The sequence below is a fragment of the Pipistrellus hanaki genome, assembly GCF_964339955.1.
Source record: "Pipistrellus hanaki genome assembly, chromosome: 8".
Classification (NCBI taxonomy): Eukaryota; Metazoa; Chordata; class Mammalia; order Chiroptera; family Vespertilionidae; genus Pipistrellus; species Pipistrellus hanaki.
In genome coordinates, this window is record NC_140510.1 from 61,616,387 (window position 1) to 61,640,079 (window position 23,693).

Consider the following 23,693-nt stretch of genomic DNA (forward strand, 5'->3'; position numbering starts at 1 on the left):
TCAGCAATGGCAACAGTAGTGCCACTAGCAGTCTTGGCATTATGGACCTGGACATTTATCAGGAAAACATGCCATCTTCTCCCATGATTAAGTAAGTAGCCACGGAGGTGCAATGATGGTGAGACCGCCACTCCAATTCCATCTGGCAATCCATTGTGATCATTCAGGTCGTGCCCAGCCACCGACTTCATGATGTCTGTACTGCCGTGGTTCCCAGGCATGTGTGGTTCCATGTCACTGGAGCAAGAACTCAAGCCTAGAATAGCCCTAGTCTACCATCACCTCCTTTCTAGATTTCAAGTCTGTTCTCTATGATGTAATCATTTCAAATCAAGCTCATCCATACAATTAGAAGTATATGTCATTTTACCTAATGGACACCAAGAAGCAAAAATTCCATTTAAATTGTACCATGCCAACCAACATGTGATGCCAACCAAGTGTGTTGGCTTTTCCTTTACCTGGGATTGTCAGTACTAAATGTTTTGCCCAACACCAAATGATGCCATATTGAAGATGTGTCATTCCCACACAGTAACTCTGCCCCTCCACCATAGGACCTTCTAAAACAGCAAGGGGGGAAAGCACTAAGAGAATATAAGGAGAGCAACATGAGATCAGAACTACATCCTGAATTGTGATGCTTCTGGGAAATTAAATGAGTTACAATCTATTTTTTATCATGATGACTTAGCTTGTTATCTGAATATTTCTGAAATTTCCAAAAAGTGTAAGTAAAGTATAGGGGGGGGTGGGAAATTGCTCTCTCATCTGAGCTATTTTCTCAACTACTCCGTATAGCTAATTCATTTTTGCTTTACTATCTATTCAAGTATCCTGCCTGTGGGAGTACTTCTTAGTGACTGAAAGTGGCAATGAATTCTCTCTTGTTCCCTAAGGCCATGATTCATGAGGACAGATGAACACCCCTATTATCTTGGGTTTGTTTTCTAAAAGAAGAACCAAAAAGTGAAACAAATAAAAGTAACTATTTGAGGACAAATTTACTTTCTTCTTTCAGAAAATATTTGTTTAGCTACCTTTCCTATCTTTCTCTGTGGTATGAGCCTACAATCCTACAGACTGTATGAATTCAGGGAAAACCAAGCCCACCACCACCCATAGCAGCATCATTCAGCTCTGTAAGAGCAGAAACTGTACCTACCATCTGTCATTTCACTTAATGTCACTCACATAGAGATCTAACAGAAATCTAGACCCTGAGGAAATTGACCATCCTTCTATGTAATTATTAGGTGTGAATGTAAGAACAACAAAGATCTCTCAGCTTTAGGAGTAAAATAAAGTTTGTCAGCCAGATCTTAGCAATAACATGAAATGTTAGAGGTAATCTCTCATAAAAAGAAAACATATTTAAGACCAAAAAAAATGTAGGACAATCATGGGCTTCCCAAAAGTGGTTAATTCCTTTTAACTATTGGGCCATATGTTCTCATTTTGGAAGCATTATATTCAGGGCTCCCTAATAATATAAGTACTTACTATACAAAAATATCTCAAATATTTAATGTCTATAATAAAATACTCACCTCACTCATGAATCTCTAATTCTAAACCACCTCTAGCTTACTACACTCTCCTGATAAGAAGGAAAAGTATCAACTAATTGAGATATTTTGTACAATTTAAGTTCTATAATTCATTGATTGTCTTTTTTCCTTATTGTGAATTAAAAAACTATAATCATGTAGAAAAAATATTTTCCTAGACTAAAATGCAAATTTATGTTGGTATCAAAGTGTAGAAAAAAAATCTTTGTGTCAAAGTAGAGGCGTGTGATGCTTTAAATGACAGGTAAAATAAAGAAGACAGATCCATCCTCCAATCAGAACTAGTTAACATCATCTCTCCTGGATTCTTTGAGTCTCTGAAGGTTAATGGAGGATGCCTATCTCAGAGTCTCCCAGACTAATTTTCCCCACCAGAACCATGCAGTTTCTCTGGCCTTTTCATTTTTTAGGGGCAGGGTATTTATTAAAGACTCAATAATCCTACATAATAGCCACAATTACTACGTTTCTAGTATCACTTCAGACTATGAAAATGAAAAACATAGAATAAAACTTGAGAAGCTTTTAGATCAGTAAAACCCATCGCCTCATCTTCCATGCACAGCTTACTCTTCCTAACCATTACCAATCGTATACTGTTGTTTTCTCCCAAAGTGAATTAATAGAAGAAAAGGAGATTCTTAAAGGACAGTCAGAAAGCAGAGAGGGTAAGCCACACTCCCATAATTTTGACACACAATTGGCCCAAGATCTCCCTGTGGAAAATGAAATGAGGCTGTGTGGTTGTCTGTGTTCAGAATGTGCCTCTGGAGCACCAGTGGGAGCCACCAGCCACCAGGGGAGCATGCTGGTGATCAACTTCGACCTGGAGCCAGAGTGTCCTGACGCTGAGCTTCGCGCCATTCTGCAATGGATCGCTGCCTCTGAGCTCGGGATCCCCACCATCTACTTTAAGAAATCTCAGGAAAACAGGATTGAAAAGGTATTGTGTTCTGTGTGTGGATAACAATGAAGCTTAGTCCCTATTTATGTAAGTTTTGACTTGTCTTAGACAAATTAATTTAGCTAACATATCTCCCTTATGGTCTTTCCAACTTTATCCTCCTGCCCTAAAAAGGGAGAGGAGATCATGATTAAACACTGAAGCAGCTTGTTTTCCACCATTGACCGTGGAGTTGGGGAGCATTGAAAGCCAGCTTGAAACTAATTATAGCCACATTTCAACTCAAAAGCTAAATTCCAAACATTCTGGGTGCCCAATGTACTGTAACTCCTCTCTGTTAAGTGACTTCTTCATTTTCAAACTTTCATTTTGTTTTGTACATTTATTAAAATGCTAACTCTAACTAAATGTCATATATTCAAACTTGGACTGTTTTTGCTAAGTAGTTAGAGCACTGGCCTGTGTACCAAATGGTCATGGGTTCAATTCCTTGTCAAGGGCATGTGCATGGGTTGCAGTTTTGATCCCCTGCCCAGGCACATGGTCTATCTCATATCGATGTTTCTCTCTCGCTCTCTTCCTCCTTCCCTTCTATTCTCTCAGTCTCTCTCTCTCTCTCTCTAAAAAAAAAAAAAAAAAAAAAAAAGAAGAAGAAATCAATGAAAAAAATATCCTTGGGTGAGGATCAACAAAAATACAACAGTCGTACATTCAAAATATTCATTGAGCACTGTTTTAGGTTCTAAGGATACAGAAAACAAAGAGACAAAATGTCCTGCCCTCTTGGGGTTTACATTCTAGTTCCAGAAGGACCCAAGGTAGGAAGGATGAGAGAGGCTCAGGTTGTGAAGACCAACCTTGAACTATGAAGGAAAATTACTCTGGACAACGGAGACGAGAAACACACTGAAATAGTAAATTTTACACCATGAGTCAAATGTACTGAATCACCTAGGACATTTATTTACAATTCACATATCTAGGCTCCTTCTAAGAGTGGGGCCCAAAAATATGCATTTTTAACGACTTCCTGCCATGATTCCCATGACCACTAGAGTCTGAGACCATCTTTCATAGGAAATACCCTGAAAGAGAGGCTGAATTTGAGGTGGTTTTTAAGTATGCTAATTTCTAAGGCAAAGATTGCTGAGAACCTTGACACTTGATGATCTAAAACAGTTTGTAAATGTAATTCACAATGACTTTGATATCAGTTCAACTGAATCCACTTATTTAAGATAGAAAAAAGAATCATGAAAGCGAGTGGTTAAAAAAAAAAAATAACACCAACTAATTGTTTTGCTTTTTGGATTCAAAGCATCATTGATCGCTTGCTCTTTTTCTTCTTTTTAAAGGCAAAGAGCCCCTGAGAGATGCAGTGAGTTAATGACCAGCCTCACAGTAAATCAAGTGCCTTTCTCATTATTAAGCCCACTTTGAGATTATTTTCTTTTCTTGGAAGCAGTGCATAGAACAGAAGAAAGGGAGGAAACAGATGTATGCTTACCTTCCTAGGAAAGTAGGGGTCAGAAAAGAAGGAGCCTCAACTCTAATTGTTTATTTCATTTTACATACAAAGTGATGGAAGGAGAATAACAGAGAAATAGCAGTTGATGATATTGACTGACTTCTCACAAACACTATCCTTAATTAATGTCTCAGTTTTGAAGAAGTACATAGCAGCTGCCATAAAAAAGAAGGAATTCTTATCATTTGCAGCAACCTGGATGGAATTGGAGAACATTATGCTGAGTGAAATAAGCCAGTCAATGAAAAAAAAACAAAAACAAAAAAACAAACAAACAAAAAAAAAAACACACAACATGCTCTCACTCATTTGTGGATAATAAAGAACATTATAAACTGATGAACAAAAGATAGATACAGAGACAGTAAAGCAACAAACAGACTGTCAAATTACAGCGAGGAGGATAGAGAGATATGGGGGAGATAAGAGATCAACCGAAGGACTTGTATGCATGTATATAAGCATAACCAATGGACGAAAAACTCGGGGGAGGGAGGGCATGTATGGCAGGGAGGGGCCAATGGTAAGATATGTACACATATAATACCTTAATAAAAAAATAATAAGTAAATAAATAAATAAAAGAATGGATAAATAAATAAATAAATAAATGTACATAGCAAAGGAACAGAAACCAAGAAAGAATTAGATACAGTCTTTGTCAGCTTGGGCTGCTTTAAAATATCATAGACTGAGTGGCTTAGACAACAGACTTTATTTCTCACAGTTTGGAGGCTGGGAAGTCCAAGTTTAAGGTACCGGCAGATTCAGTTGCTGGGGAGGACCCTCTTCCTAGCTATGTCCTCACACAGCAGAGAGAGGAGGCTCTGGTGTTTCTTCCTCATCTTATAAGGGCATGAATCCTACCAGGGGAGTCCCATCCTCCTAAGACCTTAGCTAAATCTATTTATGTCCCTGAGGCCTCACCTCCCAATACTATCACACTGGGGGGTTAGGATTTCAGCACATGGACACATTCAGTCCATAATAGATAGTCTCTTGGCTTATAAATGTAAAAAATATTCTTGAACTGAATCCTTCAGTCATGGTTCTCAAACTCAGTGTGTGATAGAATCACCTGGGGAGCTTATAGAGGCATTGGGGTTTTCCAAAAGGTCCCTGGTGGTCCCTGAGTGTGCAGTCAGTGCTGAGAACCACAGCTACACAGGCCATAATTGCAGGAGCAAGGTGAAGATGAGCTCACTTGTGCTTAATGAAATGGAATTCTGACTTAGAGCCAAAGAAGGTAGCCTCTTTCCGAAGTGTATGTTGAATGTTTCCAAAAAAGCAACCCGACACCGTTTGCAGCAGCTCCCATAGATTCCACCATGGGATTTGGTAAACATTCTAATTTAGTAAATGCACCAGGGAATATAAAAACCACCTGCCACGTGATATTCTTCCTCAAATGTGTCTACCAATGATATACCATCACAGGATGTAAATTCTTCTAGTTTCCTAAGACAACACATTTGCTCAAGAAATGCCAGCTATGACATAAATGAAGGGAATCTAATTATTAATGATTCTGAAATGGCAGAAAAAGAACAATTTTGACTTCTATTTTTTTCAATTAATTGGAAAGAAAAGCCCAGATCCTTGACCTATGAAAACTGATTATAGAGTTACCAAAGCAATAACATTGACAGGACCAGCTGCTAGTTTTAAAAGGCTATGGTAATGAGCTGGAAATGCTTCTTCACCAAAAAAAAAAAAAAAAAAAAAAAAAAAAAAAAAAAAAAAAAAAAAAAAAAAAAGCTTTGTTTTTAGCTAGAAGTTTTGTAAGTGAAGGAAGAAAAGAAAGTGTAAGACCTTTCTGCTCATCAACCCTGCAGATGTTTCAAGGTCTTGATGTCTGGGATTATTAAGTCATCACTGCCTCCCAGCAGGATATATTTAGTGGGACCAGATCCTTTTTAAGGCTGTATTATTGGAATATTGGCCTAGATTTAGAAATCATGAGACATAATCTATCCTTTGACTATGTTATAGATTACTGACAACTTTGGGCCAGTCAGCATCATCCTGTGGTCATCGCCAGATGGAGACCCTCCTTTAGCAGGTCCCAAATAGATGGCAAGAAGCTGACATTTGGCTTCTAGAAAGGTCTGTGGCCGAGAGCCTTCTGGGGAAGGTTTAACAGTGAAGAAAGGTCCTGGGTATTCACCCCCACAATGCTAGTGCTCCATCGCTGAGCCATAGGGGGCATACACCATGACCAGCTTTTATTTTGCTCCTCGCCTACTACTTTTGCCTCAATCTAGGCTCCGTTCAGCCTTTGCCTAGATCCCTGGCCTCCAATCCTTTTCTTTACATATCCCATCAATATTAAACTATTGATTAAGCATCCCTAAGACATGCATGTTTCTTTTTAATTATATCTGTGCAAATACATTACATAAAACTCAGGAATAAATACTTAGACAAGGTTCACCTGTGATGATTCTGAATGTCACTCCATATTCCAAATAGTCTTCTTGATTATTTTGAAAGTGTTTGACTTCATTTGAACACTCATACCTCCTGTCAATCAGCGAATATTTACTGAATACCTATTAAGTACAGACACAAGATATTGAAAGATGGCTCAGATGCTATTCTTCTCTGAGGGATTACTATCTATAACTTTTGCCACTGGCCTCCCGTCTGTCTCCCTTTTTATGTTATCCTGAAGCTCTTTGAGATAATGTTTATGTTTCCATGCATTGAAAGTTAAGTATTTCATTTTCCAGCCTAGAAAATTGCTTTATTCTGATTAAGCCAACACAAGGCAAGTGAGTACAATAAAGCACTGATTTCTATAACTGTGCAAATAGTGCCATCACAGCTGCAAGAAGAAATATAATTTAATAGGAACTCTTTAGAAGATGACTGCTCAGTAATTGAAATGAATTAACAAATTCAAGCTGGAAATAAGGGAAAAGACAGATAGAAATTAGCATTTCAGTTTTTGATTGGTCTTAAAAATCTGAGCAAACACAAAGAGAGCAGAGCAAAATATCCTAGAATGAAATCTTGAAGAAATAGTAACTAAACTACAATCCTCATCTTCTTTTTTGTTTTTATTGAATTGATTGGGGTGACTGGTTAATAATATCACATAGGTTTCAGGTGTACAATTTTATTATACATCATTTGTATATTGTATTGTGTGTTTGACACCCAAAGTCAAGTATCTTTCATTCACAATTTATCCCCACCCCTCCTTACCCTCTTCTACATCCACCCCTTTCTCTCTGGGAAATCACCATATTGTTGTCTGTGTCTAGGAGTTTGGTTTTAGTTTTGTTTTTTTGTTTTTTGCTTAATCCTTTTCCCTTCCCCCCTCCTCCCCAGCTCCTCACTCCTCCCTTCTGACAGTTGTTAATATGTTCTCTGTATCTATAAGTCTGTTTCTATTTTGTTTGTTAGTAGATTACACATACATTGAGTGCCCAGATGATCTCTGAATGCATAATAATCTTGCTAATATATATTATTAGAGGCCCGGTGCATGAATTTGTGCATGGGTGGGGGCCAGCCAGCCTGGCCAGGAGGAGGGGACATGGACAGTTGGCTGGACTGCCTGCTGATCGAATTCCTGGTTGAGGGGATAATTTGCATATTAGCCTTTTACCATATAGGATTATTATACAGAATATACACTGAGTGGCCAGATTACTATGCATCAGAGATCATAATAATCTGGCCACTCAGTGTATAAGTGAAGTCATATGGCATTGTCTTCCTCTGACTAGCTTATTTCACTTAGCATAATGCTCTCCAAGTTTATCTATGCTGTTGCAAAGGGTAAGATTTCCTTCTTTTTTTATGACCCAGTAGTATTCGATTGTGTAAATTTACCACAGCTTTTTTATCCACTCATCTACTGATGGGCTCTTGGGCTATTTCTAGATCTTAGCTATTATAAATAAAGCTACAATGAGCATAGGGATGTATATATTCTTTTATCTTCTTAATAGGTCATTTTTCTTCATAAAACCCCAGCCAGTCCTTTCTTCCAGTGCTCCAAATAAATAACAATGCCATATTCTTCTACCACCAAAATGTAGTTAGGTGCTAGAATAGAAATTTCACTGGACTGGCTTGCTAGAAAACCATTCATTGTGTTACCAACCGTTCATCTCTCAAACCCTCGGTTTTTTCATCTGTCAGTGCCTATTTCGTAAGGTTGTTGACAGAATTGAATGAGATTACATACATAAAAGTACTTCCTAGAGGTTTGGGCTTTTATTTAATAATTGTTGTTGTTTTTTAAAGTATCTTACTAAAGAGTTTGGAAGGTCTTCAGGTTGGGCTCCATCCCAAAGTATCATGAAGGCAATGATCTATAACCATTTCCCCATCTTCAAACCCTTCAGCTCACAATTTATCTGTACTCGAAAGCTTTCTAGATTGTGGTCAATTGAAGCTGGTAGCAATAATAAGGAGATAAATCTGGGATGTTTCCTCAAGCTTTTCTTTTCCTGTTTAAATGAAAATCCAATCTCACTTACTCAGTGTTTGATGATGAGAGAAGTGAATTTCCAAGATGGAATGAAGAACCAGTAGAAGACCCCATGCAAAAGTTCGGCACTTGATTTACTGGATCTAAATGTATACATCCAATGAGAGATTATTTGTGACACAAATAGAAAGGATTAGGAACCTTACTATACAGAACTGTCAGAGAAAGTCTATTCCAGAAAAAGCAGACCAGAGGAAACCATTTAAGTGTTTAAAAGACAGACTCTTGAAAGATTTCCATCTAGTCTCTCTCAATCAATGAATAGCAACTGCTGTGAGGAAAATTCCAGTTCAGTTGAAAGAACACTCCAATGAACTGAACTGTCTAGAATGAAAATGGACTGTTCTGGAAGATAGAATCATGGCACCAGAGATTTTCAAAACCAGCCTGCAGAGCTGTTGGCTTTGGAGGAGTGGTTGAATGAGATGGACTTTGAGGATCTACTGTGCTTTGTGAGTTCTAATTCTGTGCTTTACTCTAGTTTCTAGATGTCGTGCGGCTGGTTCACCAGAAGTCCTGGAAAGTGGGGGACATCTTCCACGCCGTTGTTCAGTACTGCAAAATGCGTGAGGAGCAGAAAGATGGGGCCCCGAGTCTCTTTGACTGGCTTTTGGGACTGGGATAAGGCAGCTAAGCCCTGTACAGTATTCCTTTTCTTTATTCCACTTTAGGTTATAGTGATTTGTTCTAAATGCTCTAAACTTTCTCAAACGTTGCATACCATTAGCAGAGCTATAAAAATATCTGCTGTTCTAGGCTACAAGTCAATACAACTCTGAGTGAGTTCAAAAGAGTTTGTATGAGAGTGGCTGGAACACTGAAACTTTATGAGGATTGAAATTAAAAGCTTATAGTCTTAGTCTGTTTGGCTCAGAGGATAGAGCATGGGCCCTCAGACTAAGGGTCTCAGGTTTGATTCCTGTTGAGGTCACAAACCTGGGTTGCAGGCTCGATCCCAGTTGGGGAGCATGCAGAAGGAAACCAACAGATGTTACTCTCTTTCTGTCTCTCTCCCTCCCTTCCACTCTCTCAAGGAATCAATGGGAAAATATTCTCGGGTGAGGATTGACAAAAAGAAAAAAGAAAAAAGAAAAAAACACCTTATAACTAGCCCCAATCTCTAAGAAAGTGGCTATTGCATATTTTTATAAGATAAAATGTGTAATGTTTCCAATTATGTGGATCAACTGGAAACAAAGTCACTGGTCAAAATAATTTTGTAAACTATGTGGTATCCTTTATGTAACTTTTTTTTTTTTTTTAGCAGATTACAGGGGTGTCAGCCCAGGTGAACACAAAATATAAGTGGGAAATTTCCAGAACTTTGATATAAAAATTTTCCATCTTCAGACTAATATCAGTGAATGTTAACAGAAATGTAAGAGTATCATCAATGTCTTATACTGAAGTGATTTTATTTATTTACTGCAACCCAATGATAACTATACCTGCATTCCTAACTAATCAGAAAACTGTTGGTGTTCAGCTGAGATCAAAGATTCTCTTGTTTCCATCTCTACTTTAGGTGATTAACATGGTTACAGAATTCCTACCCTAAGGACAAGCTTTCCCCAAAAAACATAGGAAAACTCTTTTGAGATAAAATCTGCTTGTGTGTTGAATTATATAAAATATAAATTTCATTTTATTACTATATTAAATTGTGAAGATATTATCTTAAATAATATATTTGATTATCTTAGAGAGCCATAAAATCTGAAGAGATTGTTGTCTTAAGTCACATGTATTGACACTTGAGCTCAGTGGTTTCATTATAAATGTGCTGGTCCCCCTATAGCCGACCTGCTACTTGGATGGCGTTCACACTGACAGAAGCAGGACTTGACATAACCAGTTAGGACCATACACTCTTCTGGATCCAAAGATATTGTTGTTTAATTTGGGAAAAGAAAACCTTATTATATTTAAGTATTTTAGTAGCAGAGATTTAGTCTTTTGGAAAATGAGAGCAGCTAACTTCTCCCTAATAAGTCTCCTTTCCTTTCAACTAAATTAGCTACACTGGTTTTTATTTTCTTGATCAAAGAAGGTGTTTATTAAAGATTTCCTAAAATACTATGCTTTTACACTATTTTTAGAGATGGTGAAGTAATTTTAAATGGGAACAAGGCCCCACACCAGGAAAGACCCCAGTAATACTGGCCTGATGTGTCATCCATGTCTTAAGATGTCAAGAAAGTTTCATTGTAAGCCACCCTTCCCTTCCCACCATCACCCCATAAATCCGTCTTACTACTCATTAGGCACTTATTATATAGGTAGTCCAAATCTAGGTTATTCATGGAATTTGACACATTAATCAACTGTCAAATTTTAAAATTTATTCATCATCTCAAGCTGCAAATTCTTTGTGCTATTAAATGAAAAAGGATCTATTTATTTTTAAACAATTTCAGAATATTGTGTGTACTTTTGTTGTGCTCTAATGAATGTTTACGTATCCTACAAAGCACAAATATTGGATTGTAACCATGTGATGAAGTTATATGTGTTGTACTGAATGTTGCAAAGAAATCAATAAATTTTCATTGTCAAATCTCTAGTCCTTTTTTCTCCAAAACCTCAAAGGAAAAATATTCACAGTGTAATTGGAAGAAGATAGATATATCCCTTAGATAGGTTTTGCTGACCCACTGTCAGGTTTTGAGTTATTACATGGTCTTTAATTAAATTTGTTAGGAGCAGTAATGTTCATGTAAATCAGCCTTTCTCAACCTTGACTCTATTGACATTTGGGGCTGGATGACTCTTTGATGCAGAGCATTGTCCTGCACATTGTGGGATGTTTAGCAGTACCCCTGGCTCCTATCCACTAGCCAGTTACCACTTCCCCAGTTATGACAACCAAGCATGTCTCCCAGCATTGCCAAAGGTCCCCTGTGGAGCAAATTGCCACTGTGTTGAGGACCACTGGTGTAAGTAAGGCATTGAAGAGGCAGAGACTGAGACTCTATGAGGCATGAGGGTAGAGGAGGAGGAGCCTATAGCCCCTCATCTGGGGAGTCCAAGCAAGAACCTGAAAACTAGACATTGTCTTCCCCAGCCTCCCAAGGCCCCTGGACTGTGACTTTACAATACATCAGAGGGATGGGGGAAAAAAGGCATAAGACAACAGGGAATCTCCAGGCCTGGGGATAAACCCACCTAGACTCAAGTAAACTAGAGGTAAACTAGAGGCCTTACAGGTAAATGGATCAATGCTTTGAATTTAGGAAATAAATTATTAGAATTTATGCCATAAGCCATTGAGGCCCCTGAGCACTTTATTCAATACTCAGAAGATCTGAATATGCTTACATAAAGGCAAATTCTCATCAGTCAGAGAGTCATGTCAAATAAAAGCAAACTCTGGACAGTGGCAAGGAGACTTTATTTTAAAGGATTGTTACAAAAAGGGAAAAGGGACTGTTGCGATGGTGGTTGGGGCTTATTGCAATGACAGGGATGTTCCACTGTGAGATATGCAAGTGTCTCAAAGGGGTTTATTTTATAGAGATGAGTAAAGACGAGGAAGAACCAGTGTGCAGAGCAGGATGGACAAGATGAGCCATGGGAGGTGGCACGATGGGACAGAGCAGCCTACTATCAGGAAGGGCTCCTGCAGGAGAGGCCCTATGCTGCATCAGGCTGCGGATAGGTCACAGTTCAGGGGCCTGGAGAACGAAGCTATAGGGATTACATTACCTGAACTATACTGCAAGGCTATCTTAATCAAAACAGCACAGTACTGGCATAAAAACACACATAGATCAATGGAACAGAATAGAGAGCCCAGAGATAAACCCATGCCTGCATACAGTCAATTAATCAATAGCAAAGGAGACAAAAATATACAATGGGGTAAAAACAGTATATTCAACAAATTGTGCAGGGAAAACGATAGATACATGCAAAAAGAAAGAAAGAAAGAAAGAAAGAAAGAAAGAAAGAAAGAAAGAAAGAAAGAAAGAAAGAAAGAAAGGAAGGAAGGAAGGAAGGAAGGAAGGAAGGAAGGAAGGAAGGAAGGAAGGAAGAAGAAAGAAAGAAAGAAAGAAAGAAAGAAAGAAAGAAAGAAAGAAAGAGAAACTAGACCACCTTCTTACACTATATACAAGAATAAATTCAACATAGATTAAAGACAAAAATGTATGTCCCAAAACCATAAAACTTCTAGAAGAAAATAGGGACAGTGAACTCTAAAATTGTTCTTAGTAATATTTTTTTGTGTGATATATCTTGAGCAAGGAAAACAAAAGAAAAGTAAACAGATGGGACTACATCAAACTAAAAAAGTTTTTGCACAGCAAAGGGAACCATGGACAAAATGAAAAGACAGACTGCTAAATGGGAGAAGATGTTTGCCAATGATACATCTGATAAGGGATAAATATCCAAAATTTATTAATGACTCAGACATCTTAACACCAAAACACAAACAATCCCATTAAAAAATGGGCAGAGGACCCAAGGAGGACATAGAGATAAGCCAATACATAGATGAAAAGATGCTCAACATCACTAATAGTCAGTAAATTGCAAATTAAAACCACACTGGCACCATTGGCAAGCACCTAGTAGGCAATGGTGAGAACAGAGGTTGAAGAGTTAACTCTGCTCCAAAGAACAGAAGTGACAAGGAGCCAATACATCTTTAATATCTGAGTGTTTCCTCTCACTCCCACCCCCGTCTCTCGAGCTATTTTCCCATCCTTGGCTAAGATTCCAGTACATTCCCTCATGAGCTTTCCTGAACTTTCTCCAACCCTTGCTGTCCCTGCAGGTACATTTACTTGCCCTGCATGAGCACATGGTTTGGTGACACCAGAACTCACTGTTGCCTGAGGCATGGAGTCTTGTCTTTTAGAATGACAGGGTCAAATCTGCCATCATCAGAATTCCTCTGACTAATGAATAAATAACATTTAACAATAAATAAACATATTCCAGGATGAAAATGAATTTTTTTTACTAAGCAAGAAGGCTTTGGGAAGCCCTTAAATTGGAAGTTATGACACCAGCTAATGAGTATCTGACAGAAGTCCAAGCCTGTCACACACTGAAGATTCTGGAAACAGAGAACAGCCTGGCATGCTGCTGCCCAATGTTAATTAGCCAACATTTTCCTAATGATTCTCCGTCTGGGCTCCTTGTTCAGACCCATGTAGTTCATTTGAGTATGGAAAAAAGTTACAGTCCAGAATTTTTAGGAAATTGAGATTCAGAGGCATGAGAGGACCTAATCAAGTTATCAGAATATCCTATCTAATAAAAAAGTAATATGCAAATTGACTGTCACTCCAACACAAGATGGTGTCCCCTATGTGATCAAATATGGCTGCCCTCATGTGGACATAAGATGGCCAGCAAGGGAAGGCAGTTGGGAGGGAATAGTCCTGCAAGGGAGGGCAGTTAGGGGTTACCAGGCCAGCAGAGGAGAGCTGTTGGGGGGAACCAAACCTGCAGGGAAGGAAAGTTGGGGAAGGGGGAGAAGGGGACCAGCCCTGCGGGAAAGGGAAGTTGGGGGTGACCCAGGCCTGCAGGGGAAGGCAGTTAGGGGTGACCAGGCCTGCAGGGGAGGGCAGTTAGGGGCAATTGGGCTGGCAGGGGAGCAGTTAGGCATCAATCAGGCTGGCAGGGGAATGGTTAGGGAGTGATCAGGCTGGCAGGCAGAAGTAGTTAGAGGCAATCAGGCAGAGGCAGGTGAGCAGTTGTGAGCCAGCAGTACTGGATTATGAGAGGGATGTCTGCCTGCCCGTTTAGGCCCATTTTCGGGTCCCAGATTGGAGAGGATATAGGCTGGGCCTGAGGGACACACACACTCACACACATACACACACACACACACCCAGCCCCTGTGCATAAGTTTCATGCATTGGGCCTCTAGTAATAATAATAATTGACCACACACAAATATAGTGCACTATATATGTGCACAGACACTATTTTAAGGGCTTTATGTATATTAACGTATTTAATCTCCACAACAGCCCTGTGAAGTAGGCATTATCATTACCAGTTTGTTGTTGAAGAATCTGGAGCATGATGGAAATAAGTAACTTGCTTAAGGTCGCAGAACTAGAAAAGGGCAGAGCAGGATTCATCCCAACCACGTTAACTGCAGAGCCTGCACTCTAAAAGTCTGCTGCAAGGCTTTAAGTCAGCATAAACTGGAGGCATGAGATGTGAGGGCTGTCAAAGGATGGACAATGCAGAGGGCAAAAGAAGCAGAGTCATGCACCACAAATCACCCCTTGTCAGTTCAATCACATGTTTTCTCAGCTACCATTCCTCTACCCAGATAAGGAGAGAGAACAATGAACAAAAAACTATGTTACTTACTTGACATTGACTGTGGAGTTGATGACTATTTTAGAAGGCTGGTTTCACTGCTTAAGAGCACCTCCAGGCAAGTAGATTATACCTCTATGTCAATCCCCTAAACTGCCTTCAGGTAAATACTTTATTTTAATGCAAAGTACACAGATGTCTTCAAACAGATAGCCTGAATGACACGGGTTATGTTTACTTAAACTTTACAATTTCAATAAAACTTTCTTCTTAAATTACAAAGAAAAACTGGCTTTTTACATCACTTTTAAGATATTACATTTAACTTTTTAAAAGTCACATTATGTTAAACTTTCTCAGCATCAAAGCTGTGCCAAAACAAAAGCTAAGCAGCGAACTAAAGAGCAGCAGGATGGTTCAATAGATCACAGGAGGAGTGTGTGCCAGACACAATTCCAGCATAGAAAGAATGAACATCGCAGACACACTGGGAGATGAATTTTAAATTCTGTTTTTACAGCTTGATTCCAGAAGGCAGCAAGAGGAAAATAAAAAAAGATTAACAAGAAGGTGTTTTCCAAGTAACAAAGCCCAAGGTTGGCTCATGGTGGGAGTTGGAGGTATGTTCCCCTAAGGCAGTGGTGGGCAAACAGCGGCTCACAAGCCACATGCGGCTCTTTGGCCCCTTGAGTGTGGCTCGGCATTAGAACCACTTCTTCAAAATAGACTTGCCCAGGTCGAAAACCCACTTCTGTGCATGAGCCATGAAGTTTCAATTGCACTGTACGTGCGTGCCCACACATGGTATTTTGTGGAAGAGTTACACTCAAGGGGCCAAAGAGCCGCATGTGTCTCATGGGCCATGGTTTGCTGACCACTGCCCTAAGGCAACCAATGAGGGGAAGGGTAGGGAGAATCAGGTGACATAGCACACAGGCCTGTTTGTCAACAATTACATGCTGGAAGTGATATCCGTCCTTTCCCAATCTGGGCATGAGGGACTTCCACTGACTGTAAGTAGTGGGGAAGATCCTTGGCATGGAGCACCCCACAGGAAATTGTTCATAGGTCATATTTGGAAAAACAGAAATGGAAGAAGTATAAGGAAGATAATTCTAAGCAAAGGAAGAGTGTAGGTGAAGGGATGGGGTCTCATAGCAAAGACAATATAGGAAACAAATAGGAGAAATTCTTTTACAAAATATGAAATACTTTGAATGTATAACTAAGATGTGGGGTCCATCCAAGCAATGCAGTGTTTTATACACATTTGTTTTGAAAGTAGGTTACTTATACTTTCTATTATTCTACTATTCTGAATGTAGGCAAACTTGCTATATTTCCTGTTAGATACAGTAGCTCAAAATATAATGTAGATTCTGTGATTCAAGCCATACCTTAACAAGTGAGTATGTATACTTTATTCCCGACAGGAAAAGACAACAGTCAAAGGAATGCTGGATTTGGGATAAGAAAGTCTACTCTTGAGTCTCCTCTGACACTGACTATCTGTGTATTTTTAGAAAAATCATTAACCTTTCTGACCCTCAGTTTATTGTCTATAAAATGAGCACCAATACACCTTCCTTACAGGGTTGACAATATTAATTTTGACAACAGTCATAAACATGCTTTGTAAGCAGCAAGACAGTAGCCAAGGTACAGTGTCAATGTGATTCCTGAATCCTTGACTCTGTTTTAGAAAGGTCATTCTAATTGATGCCTGCATGATAAATGGGATATGAGTCTGCAGAGGCAGGGTTAAAACAGGCTGAAGTATTTATAAATCTAGTTTTCAGCTGGGCAAAGCATACTTTTGGCAGGTGATTCTCAGGGGAAGTATTCAAGTGTCAGGTTCATGGACCCATGAACAGAACCTATAATTGAGGGTAGTCAACTTTAGCTTGAAGTAGAATTGCTAAACTCCAGAAAAATATAAAAAATATTTTAATAAAACTTTTATGTAATAGTTCTGTGTTCTCTATATTTTCCCAATCTCATAGCTCAGCTCCATAGAAATATAGGTTTCTGCTTTATTTTGCAAAAGCATCAATAGTAAAACCTTTCAGTGCAACATAATTATGGTCTGCTTCCTGTGGTTCTGGTGGTCACAGGTTATAGATATTATTTACTCCAACCATAACAGTTCCTATCATTTCCCCTGCAAATGATCTTGAAGAACCTTATACGATCTGTTTTCTCTGCCCAAAATATATATTTCTTATCATGGGCACTTATCGATCCTCTTCAAGTATCTATTTGTACCATCCCAATGACTTCCAATGTCTACTTACTTATAGGGAAACTTATACCTTTTCAGTCTCCAGGGATCTGCACAGGTCCTAGGTTCAACCAGTCACCAGTTTCTATTTCATTGGCAACAATGGTGACTGGGGATGGGGGGCGAAGGGTGGGGCATATAACTGAGCCTAAAGAGTTAAGAAAGGATTGATTGACTATTGTGTTCTCACTAAGTATATTTGTCAGGCTGAAACAGCTTGTTTATTTTTATTTTTTTCTGTTTTCTATCTTGTTCACTAAGTATTTGTGGTATCACTGATGGTTCTATTGAATTGAGGTTTCCTAAAACTAACATGTATTTCTTCCTAAATATTGAAAAAATTATTCTGACAATCTTTTTAAACAGTTTAATTCATTTTGGAGCTAAGTAGTCAAGAAATCGATTAAACATCTCTCCAAAAATTATCTAGCTATCTTTCTGTAGAATAAAATGCACTTAAGCCTGGCATCTCTCCTCTAAAACCTGATAGCCCTATAATTCTATTGTAAAAGATGTCCTAATAAAGCACCATGAAAATAATACCAAACCAACTTAATAAGTCATCACAATAATTCATGCCTTTAAGAGCTGTCCTTAGCTTATAGACAGCTTTATAGTTTTTATGAGGTAGATTTTTAAAGAATGACCATAGATTATTTAACACTCATTCAACTGAGCCATGTCTAAGTCCCATGCACTTAAATCTGAGTAGGCCTCGGACATTTTCACACAAAAGTGTTTGGTGGAAGTGATGCTAAATGACTTCTGAAGCTAATTAAATACTGAGCATCTTCCTGGTGCTCCTGGGTACTCATTATGAGGGAATCCAGCTGCTTTATAAAAACTCAAATGAGACTGAAATCATCATGCTGGAGAGACCAAGTATAAGCATTCCTGTTGGCAATCACAGTGAACCTGGCCTTTAAGTTATCCAGCCCAAGTACCACATGTCATGGAGCAAAGACAAACCATCCAGCTGTGTCTTATCTAAATTTCTATCCTACAGAATTTTTTATCATAATAAAATTGCTTTGTACCACTACGTTGTTTGTTAAATAGCCTAGTAATAGAAAAATTTGCCTTTGTTCCTCTTCAAAAATAAAATTTACGGCCCAGCCCATGTGGCTCAGTGACTGAGCATCAGTCCATGAACCAGGAGGTTAGAATGTGCGTTCTTTAATCAGAATAAAAACAGTCAGGGCTAACAGAGCATGATTAATATTTCTTACAATTACAGCTGATCCCCAATATTCTATTTCTGCCCCTATCAAATATTTGCATACTCAACTGAGTATGTGTTATAAAATATATTTTTCTCAAGCCCACCTTAACAATTTCATATGTATATTCTTCTTTGAGTGCAGAGTTTCGTCAATTGAAGGCATTTTGAGAGGCTAATTAGAAAGTGTATTTTTTAGTATTTAAATTGAATTCTGATTTTGAGGTTACCATGTTGATGCTAAATAATTATTTCCAGGGATGCTGGACAAGCACCAGCATGTGGTACAGCTGAGATAAATTAATGCACAATTGTTCTAGGGAGATCTGCTTTGTGAATTACGTTTTCACAAGTGATTATTAATAAATATGCCTGAACTGGTCAGTATGAGACCAGTTCAGGCATAAAGGGGGAAATTATATTAATATTCTGGAATTTATTTCCACATGGGAGGGACAGTTTAGTAGGAAAAGGTGTTTATCTTGAAGTGAAAACACTGTATATACTCTTAGGCTGATGAGAAGGGACTTTTGGCAGAGATGGAAGCCCCTTAGCATTCTGGTCTGCAAATATGTTTTCTTTCTATTTATCTTCTTTTTTTCTCATTTATCATGGTCAATGATATCTTTCCTTCCCTTTTAACTTGATCAATGTTTTAATTACATGAAGTGTTTGTCTGCATGTGTGTGTTAATGTGTGCATATGAGTTTGATATTTCCTATGAAGAAATGCTAGCTTTTGGTGCAAAATGGTCCATGCAGAATTATGGCAGAAGTATAAACAATGGTGAATCCATTGCTCAAACTGGAGGCTTTCCTCAGAAACTCCAAGCACAGGAGAACAATTCTCCAGCAGGCCTCTGTCACAGCCCATTGGTCACACCAGGCTGTATCTAAAAGTCGTACTATTTTTCATCTTCCTTATTTTAAAACCAAAGACATCGACCCAGATAAAATTATCTTTCCTGCTGGTTGATTTCCCAATAATATACACAAGTGGCTAAAGATTTAACAAAAGAGATTGCTAAAGTAATTTAGGGCAGCTTCCTTCAAGAAATACATTCCCACATGGTAATACATTTGTCATTGTGTTTTCAATGGAGTTAATATCAACATTGCATTTAAAATTAAAATTTTGCACTTGTCAAGTTAATAGTGAAAAGGAAACAAGCCACCTCAAACTGGAAATCCCTGTTAGTTTACCAAGCCCTTCTTTAACATATTTCCAAGCAATTCAATCACCAATGGATTTTATGTAACCCACTTACATCTCCTCCTTTGATTGTAATGTATAAAAAAAGATTTTTTAAAAAAAGCACGCCTTTTCTATAGCACTATCTCCATATGTTGAGATTCTGCTTCCTGGCAATTGTCGATAATTTGGCTCAAATAAACTTACAAAAATCCTTTACAGGTTTAAATGCTTTTTTTACATTAACATTACAGATGCAGATATAGATATAGACATAGACATAGATATCTAGATATACTCATATTCTCCTATTTCTATTTTCCTCCTTCAAACCAAATCTAAAAATACCTTATACATATTTAAAAGATAGTCTGAAACAAGGTGTGTACATATAGCCAATGCATAAGAAATTGTATTAATACTAAATTAGAATTGAGCATTAGCTCAATTATTCTTGGGGGGAAAAAAAGAAGAAGAAACAGCTGATGCTATTTTAAACACGGACCACCTGCTCTTCCCAAGGGAGTCAGTAAAACCTGAGCTCGTGGCTGAGAAATACACCTGAGAAGGGAAGGCTCGGGGCTGCAGTGCGGGCACACGGCGGGCAGAGACACAGCGGAGCTGCCCTTGCCCACGCCAAGAAGGGCAGTTCATGCAAGGTCCTCTCTTCCATGACACAAGACAGCCCTGATGCCAACCTTGAAATGGCACCTTCTCGATGGAGAAAGAGACGGTCAAGAACACTCATTAGCTGCCAACTATACCACAGGCCTGTGAGCTGCCTTTTCTTCCCCTGTATTTCATTCTGTTATTGTATTTCCATTTTATAAGTAAGGAAACAATCTCAGAAAGGTGAAATGGCTTATTCATAACAACAGGACAACAAGGTAAGCACTGTCTTAATCCAAAGTCTAAGCGCTTTGTTACAAACCATGTGAAGTGGGTTTTCTCTTCCAGGATCATATACTGACTCCAAGCTCATCAACCTTTGTATGAATCCTGCCGTCTGCCCTTGGCAGAAGGAAGATACCAATCTGCAGGGAGGGAGGGGGGGATGAGGAGGAAGGAGTGAGGGGTGGAGGATGGGCCACCACCAGGGATTTGTTTGAGGACGAGCCCGGACAGAAAGTCTCACCTTGCACATTTACAGCAATATTTTAGATTGAACCACATAAAATTAGTTTTCTTAAGATTAAGAAATTTAACAATTTCATATAATTCAGCCTAATTATTTGCTCAGGGTAATAACCCAATAGTTAATAACTGCACCTGCTACTCTAGTTTCTGTTGGAAATGATCTGGCCTGGGGGCGGGGGGGGGGGTGGGGGAATGTGTATGCATCCTTTTGCCTCAGGCATACATAGAAGACACGTTTCCTCTAGCCTGGGGAAAATACCCAGCATCACCCTCCACTACAGGATGATGCATTCCTTCAGGAAAATAGGGGAAAACCGTAGCTACATTGAGCAAAAATGCAGGCATTCCCCCTGGAGCTGCCATCTCCATAATTAAGGACAAGAGAGTGTGTCTGATGTAGACCTACAAATAAAGTATCAATATGAAGAAAAATACTAAACCAGGACTCACATCTCAAAAGATTTAAGAGGATCGTCATACATTTGACATAAACACATACCAAAAACCATACAGGCCCCCGCACTGGAGGGGCCCACGGGAGCAGTGTCCCTGTGATTGTGTCTACAGAAGGCCACTGGCTTCTTTGATTGACACTATGAATAATTAAAATTCAAATTTGAGGACATTTGTCAACTCTTGCAATATGTATGAATCACTGAGATTTTAATAGAATCACCAGAACACCCTGTGGAGTATGTCTAATGTTCAGATCTTTTTTCAATATTTGACAAATTCCCTTTAATTTTTCTAATTATTTTCTCAAGTGCTGAAAAGGGGATTCTAGGAAGAATTTTGAAATTCCACTTAGTGATATTTGAATCTCTCTCCTCATCAACAGTGATTTCGATGGCTGTGCGGGCTGGACAGGGTTTTACTCAGAAGTTCACAGATTTGCAAAGGAGAGACACTACTGAAAATCTGGGAAGATTCAGAGCCAAGACCACTTGTTTATTAAATTGAACCACATTTTTATTCACATGCCTGAATACATAAGAAGTCATCCAAAGTATGCTGAAAATACTGGCTGCATTTATTTTACTCCCTTTTCATTTCCTGGGAGAAGGTGAATTGGAAGGATTTTTTTTTATGTCTACTGCAGAGATATCCAAAGCCATCATCATTAATGAGAAAATGTGCATTAAATGTACAAATTCTTTCTCAATTCTTAAATTCTTTAGTAGCAATGTCCACAAATAATATTAGCTACACTTTAATTGTGTCTGATATATCAGGCTCTTTATGTATTTCTTAAATTATTTAAAGTTACCATCCTGCCCTGCTGGTGTTACTCAGGGACTGAGCATTGACCTGTGAATGAGGAGGTCACAGTGCAATTCCGAGTCAGGGCACATGCTTGGATTGCTGGCTCATTCCCCGGTAGGGAGCTTGCAGGAGGCAGCTGATCAATGATTCTCTCTCATCATTGATCTTTCTCTCCCTCTCCCTTTCTCTCTGAAATCAATAAAAATATATTTTAAAAATATATAAATCCCACACTATTATTAGTCCCATTTTGTAGCTGAGAAAACTGAGTAAGGGGTGTTTGAATTATCAAGGTACCACAACCAAGAAGTGATATTAAAACAGGTATTCTAATTCCTGAGTCTATATTTTTAAAGACAGATTTCTGTCACCCCTGAGTGCCTATCAGGACAGGCTCTCCTGCCTCAAATAAAGACCATTATGACAATTTAATCAATCGCAATGAAACATCTACTGACACCACCACCACCCCCAATTGTTCCAGAAAACCTTCCCCCTACACCAGTGAACAATCCTTTAAAAAAAAAAATGTCTCAAACTGCTGGCTGCCCTCTTGCTGCCAACCAAGGACTGCCAAATGTACCTAAAGACCAAGTAGAAAGTCACTCCATTTCCACCTAAATTGAACACTTGGCAATCAGAGACTATCTCAATACTGCATCCTTTTACTCTATGGAATGGACTCACCTTTAACACTTCAAACACCTGCTGCAATGAGACTGACAGTGGATGAATTGCCTTGACATCTTCATAAATAAGTAGTCTTTAGTAATTTGGTGTCAGACTTACCTTTTGTCTTTAATAACCAAACACAAATCAGTTTGACCCTTTTGGTTTACGTTATGTTAAAATAATAAAATTTAAAGTACCCACAATTCTTAGATTCTTAATCCACTAGGGCTTAATCACAAGGAACAACAGCCTATAATTATTAGTCTAGGACTAGAATTACAATAAACTTTATTCAAACATAAAAACAAATCCATGTCACACTCTGATCAAATATTAATATTAAAAGACATCATTAAACATGGGATTCCAGATAGATTGAGTCATTACTAAATAACTAAGTGTAAAATGGATTTCAGCAGAGAAATCTGTAGAGAGAAATAGAACTATTTCTTCCTTACTGGTCTATGTCCTCAGAAATAGATGGAAAATGTCTCCACAGTGCTTTAGGTATAATGAGATATGTCATTTGCCCCAGATATGGCAAGATGGTCCTAAGCTTTAAGCCATACCACTTGAGCATTGTTATATATCCTCATATAGCCTTGATCGGAAAAGGTCATATAGTCTCCTCTTTATACCTTTCATTTGTAGCTTTTAAGAAGCAAGACTGTTTCTGCCAAAAGATAAATACTGCCACCTACTGAGATAAGAAAATAAATAAAAGCATAAAGCCAGTGAGCTTGTTTTTAAAACACAGCAATCTTTTCTCTTTTCATTGCTAAGAGCAGTAAACAGTGTGTTCTTCATTGTTCAGAAGAAAACACAGATATCTGATGTGTTCTAGTAGTTACCTGATGAAGACCCTACAGTCCCAAGAAAGTAGCAGCAGAGGCAACTTTGTCCAAAGAGTTTCATTCAACATTTCCCAAAAAGTAAAATAAATATTTGTTCTTGTCTTCCCTGCAATTACAATCTATAATAAAAGCATAATATGCTAATTAGACCAGATGTCCTTCCCAACGTCCTTTTCAGACGACCTTCCAAACAAAGCCAGTGCTGCTAGGGAAGCCCTGGTCCCCGGTGCCGTGCTGGGTGCCAGAAGGAAGCAGGTGCTGGCAGCTGAGGGAAGGAA

The 23,693-nt window shown here is 38.6% G+C and overlaps 1 protein-coding gene across 13 annotated transcripts in view; it reads left to right on the forward strand.

Moving 5' to 3' along the window:
• Positions 1-11,067, forward strand: part of SPHKAP (SPHK1 interactor, AKAP domain containing) — a 98,586-nt gene extending 87,519 nt beyond the window's left edge. For 5 of the 13 annotated variants that reach the window (XM_084891718.1, XM_084891729.1, XM_084891728.1 and 2 more), the window contains 3 exons: positions 5-91; positions 2,187-2,514; positions 8,992-11,067. In XM_084891718.1, coding sequence (XP_084747844.1) covers positions 5-91; positions 2,187-2,514; positions 8,992-9,135 — 559 coding nt within the window. In that variant the 3' untranslated portion in view covers positions 9,136-11,067. The remainder of the gene's footprint in view (positions 1-4; positions 92-2,186; positions 2,515-8,991) is intronic. The other 8 variants (XM_084891730.1, XM_084891727.1, XM_084891721.1 and 5 more) reach the window with 4 other exon arrangements.
• The last annotated feature ends 12,626 nt before the right edge of the window (positions 11,068-23,693 follow it).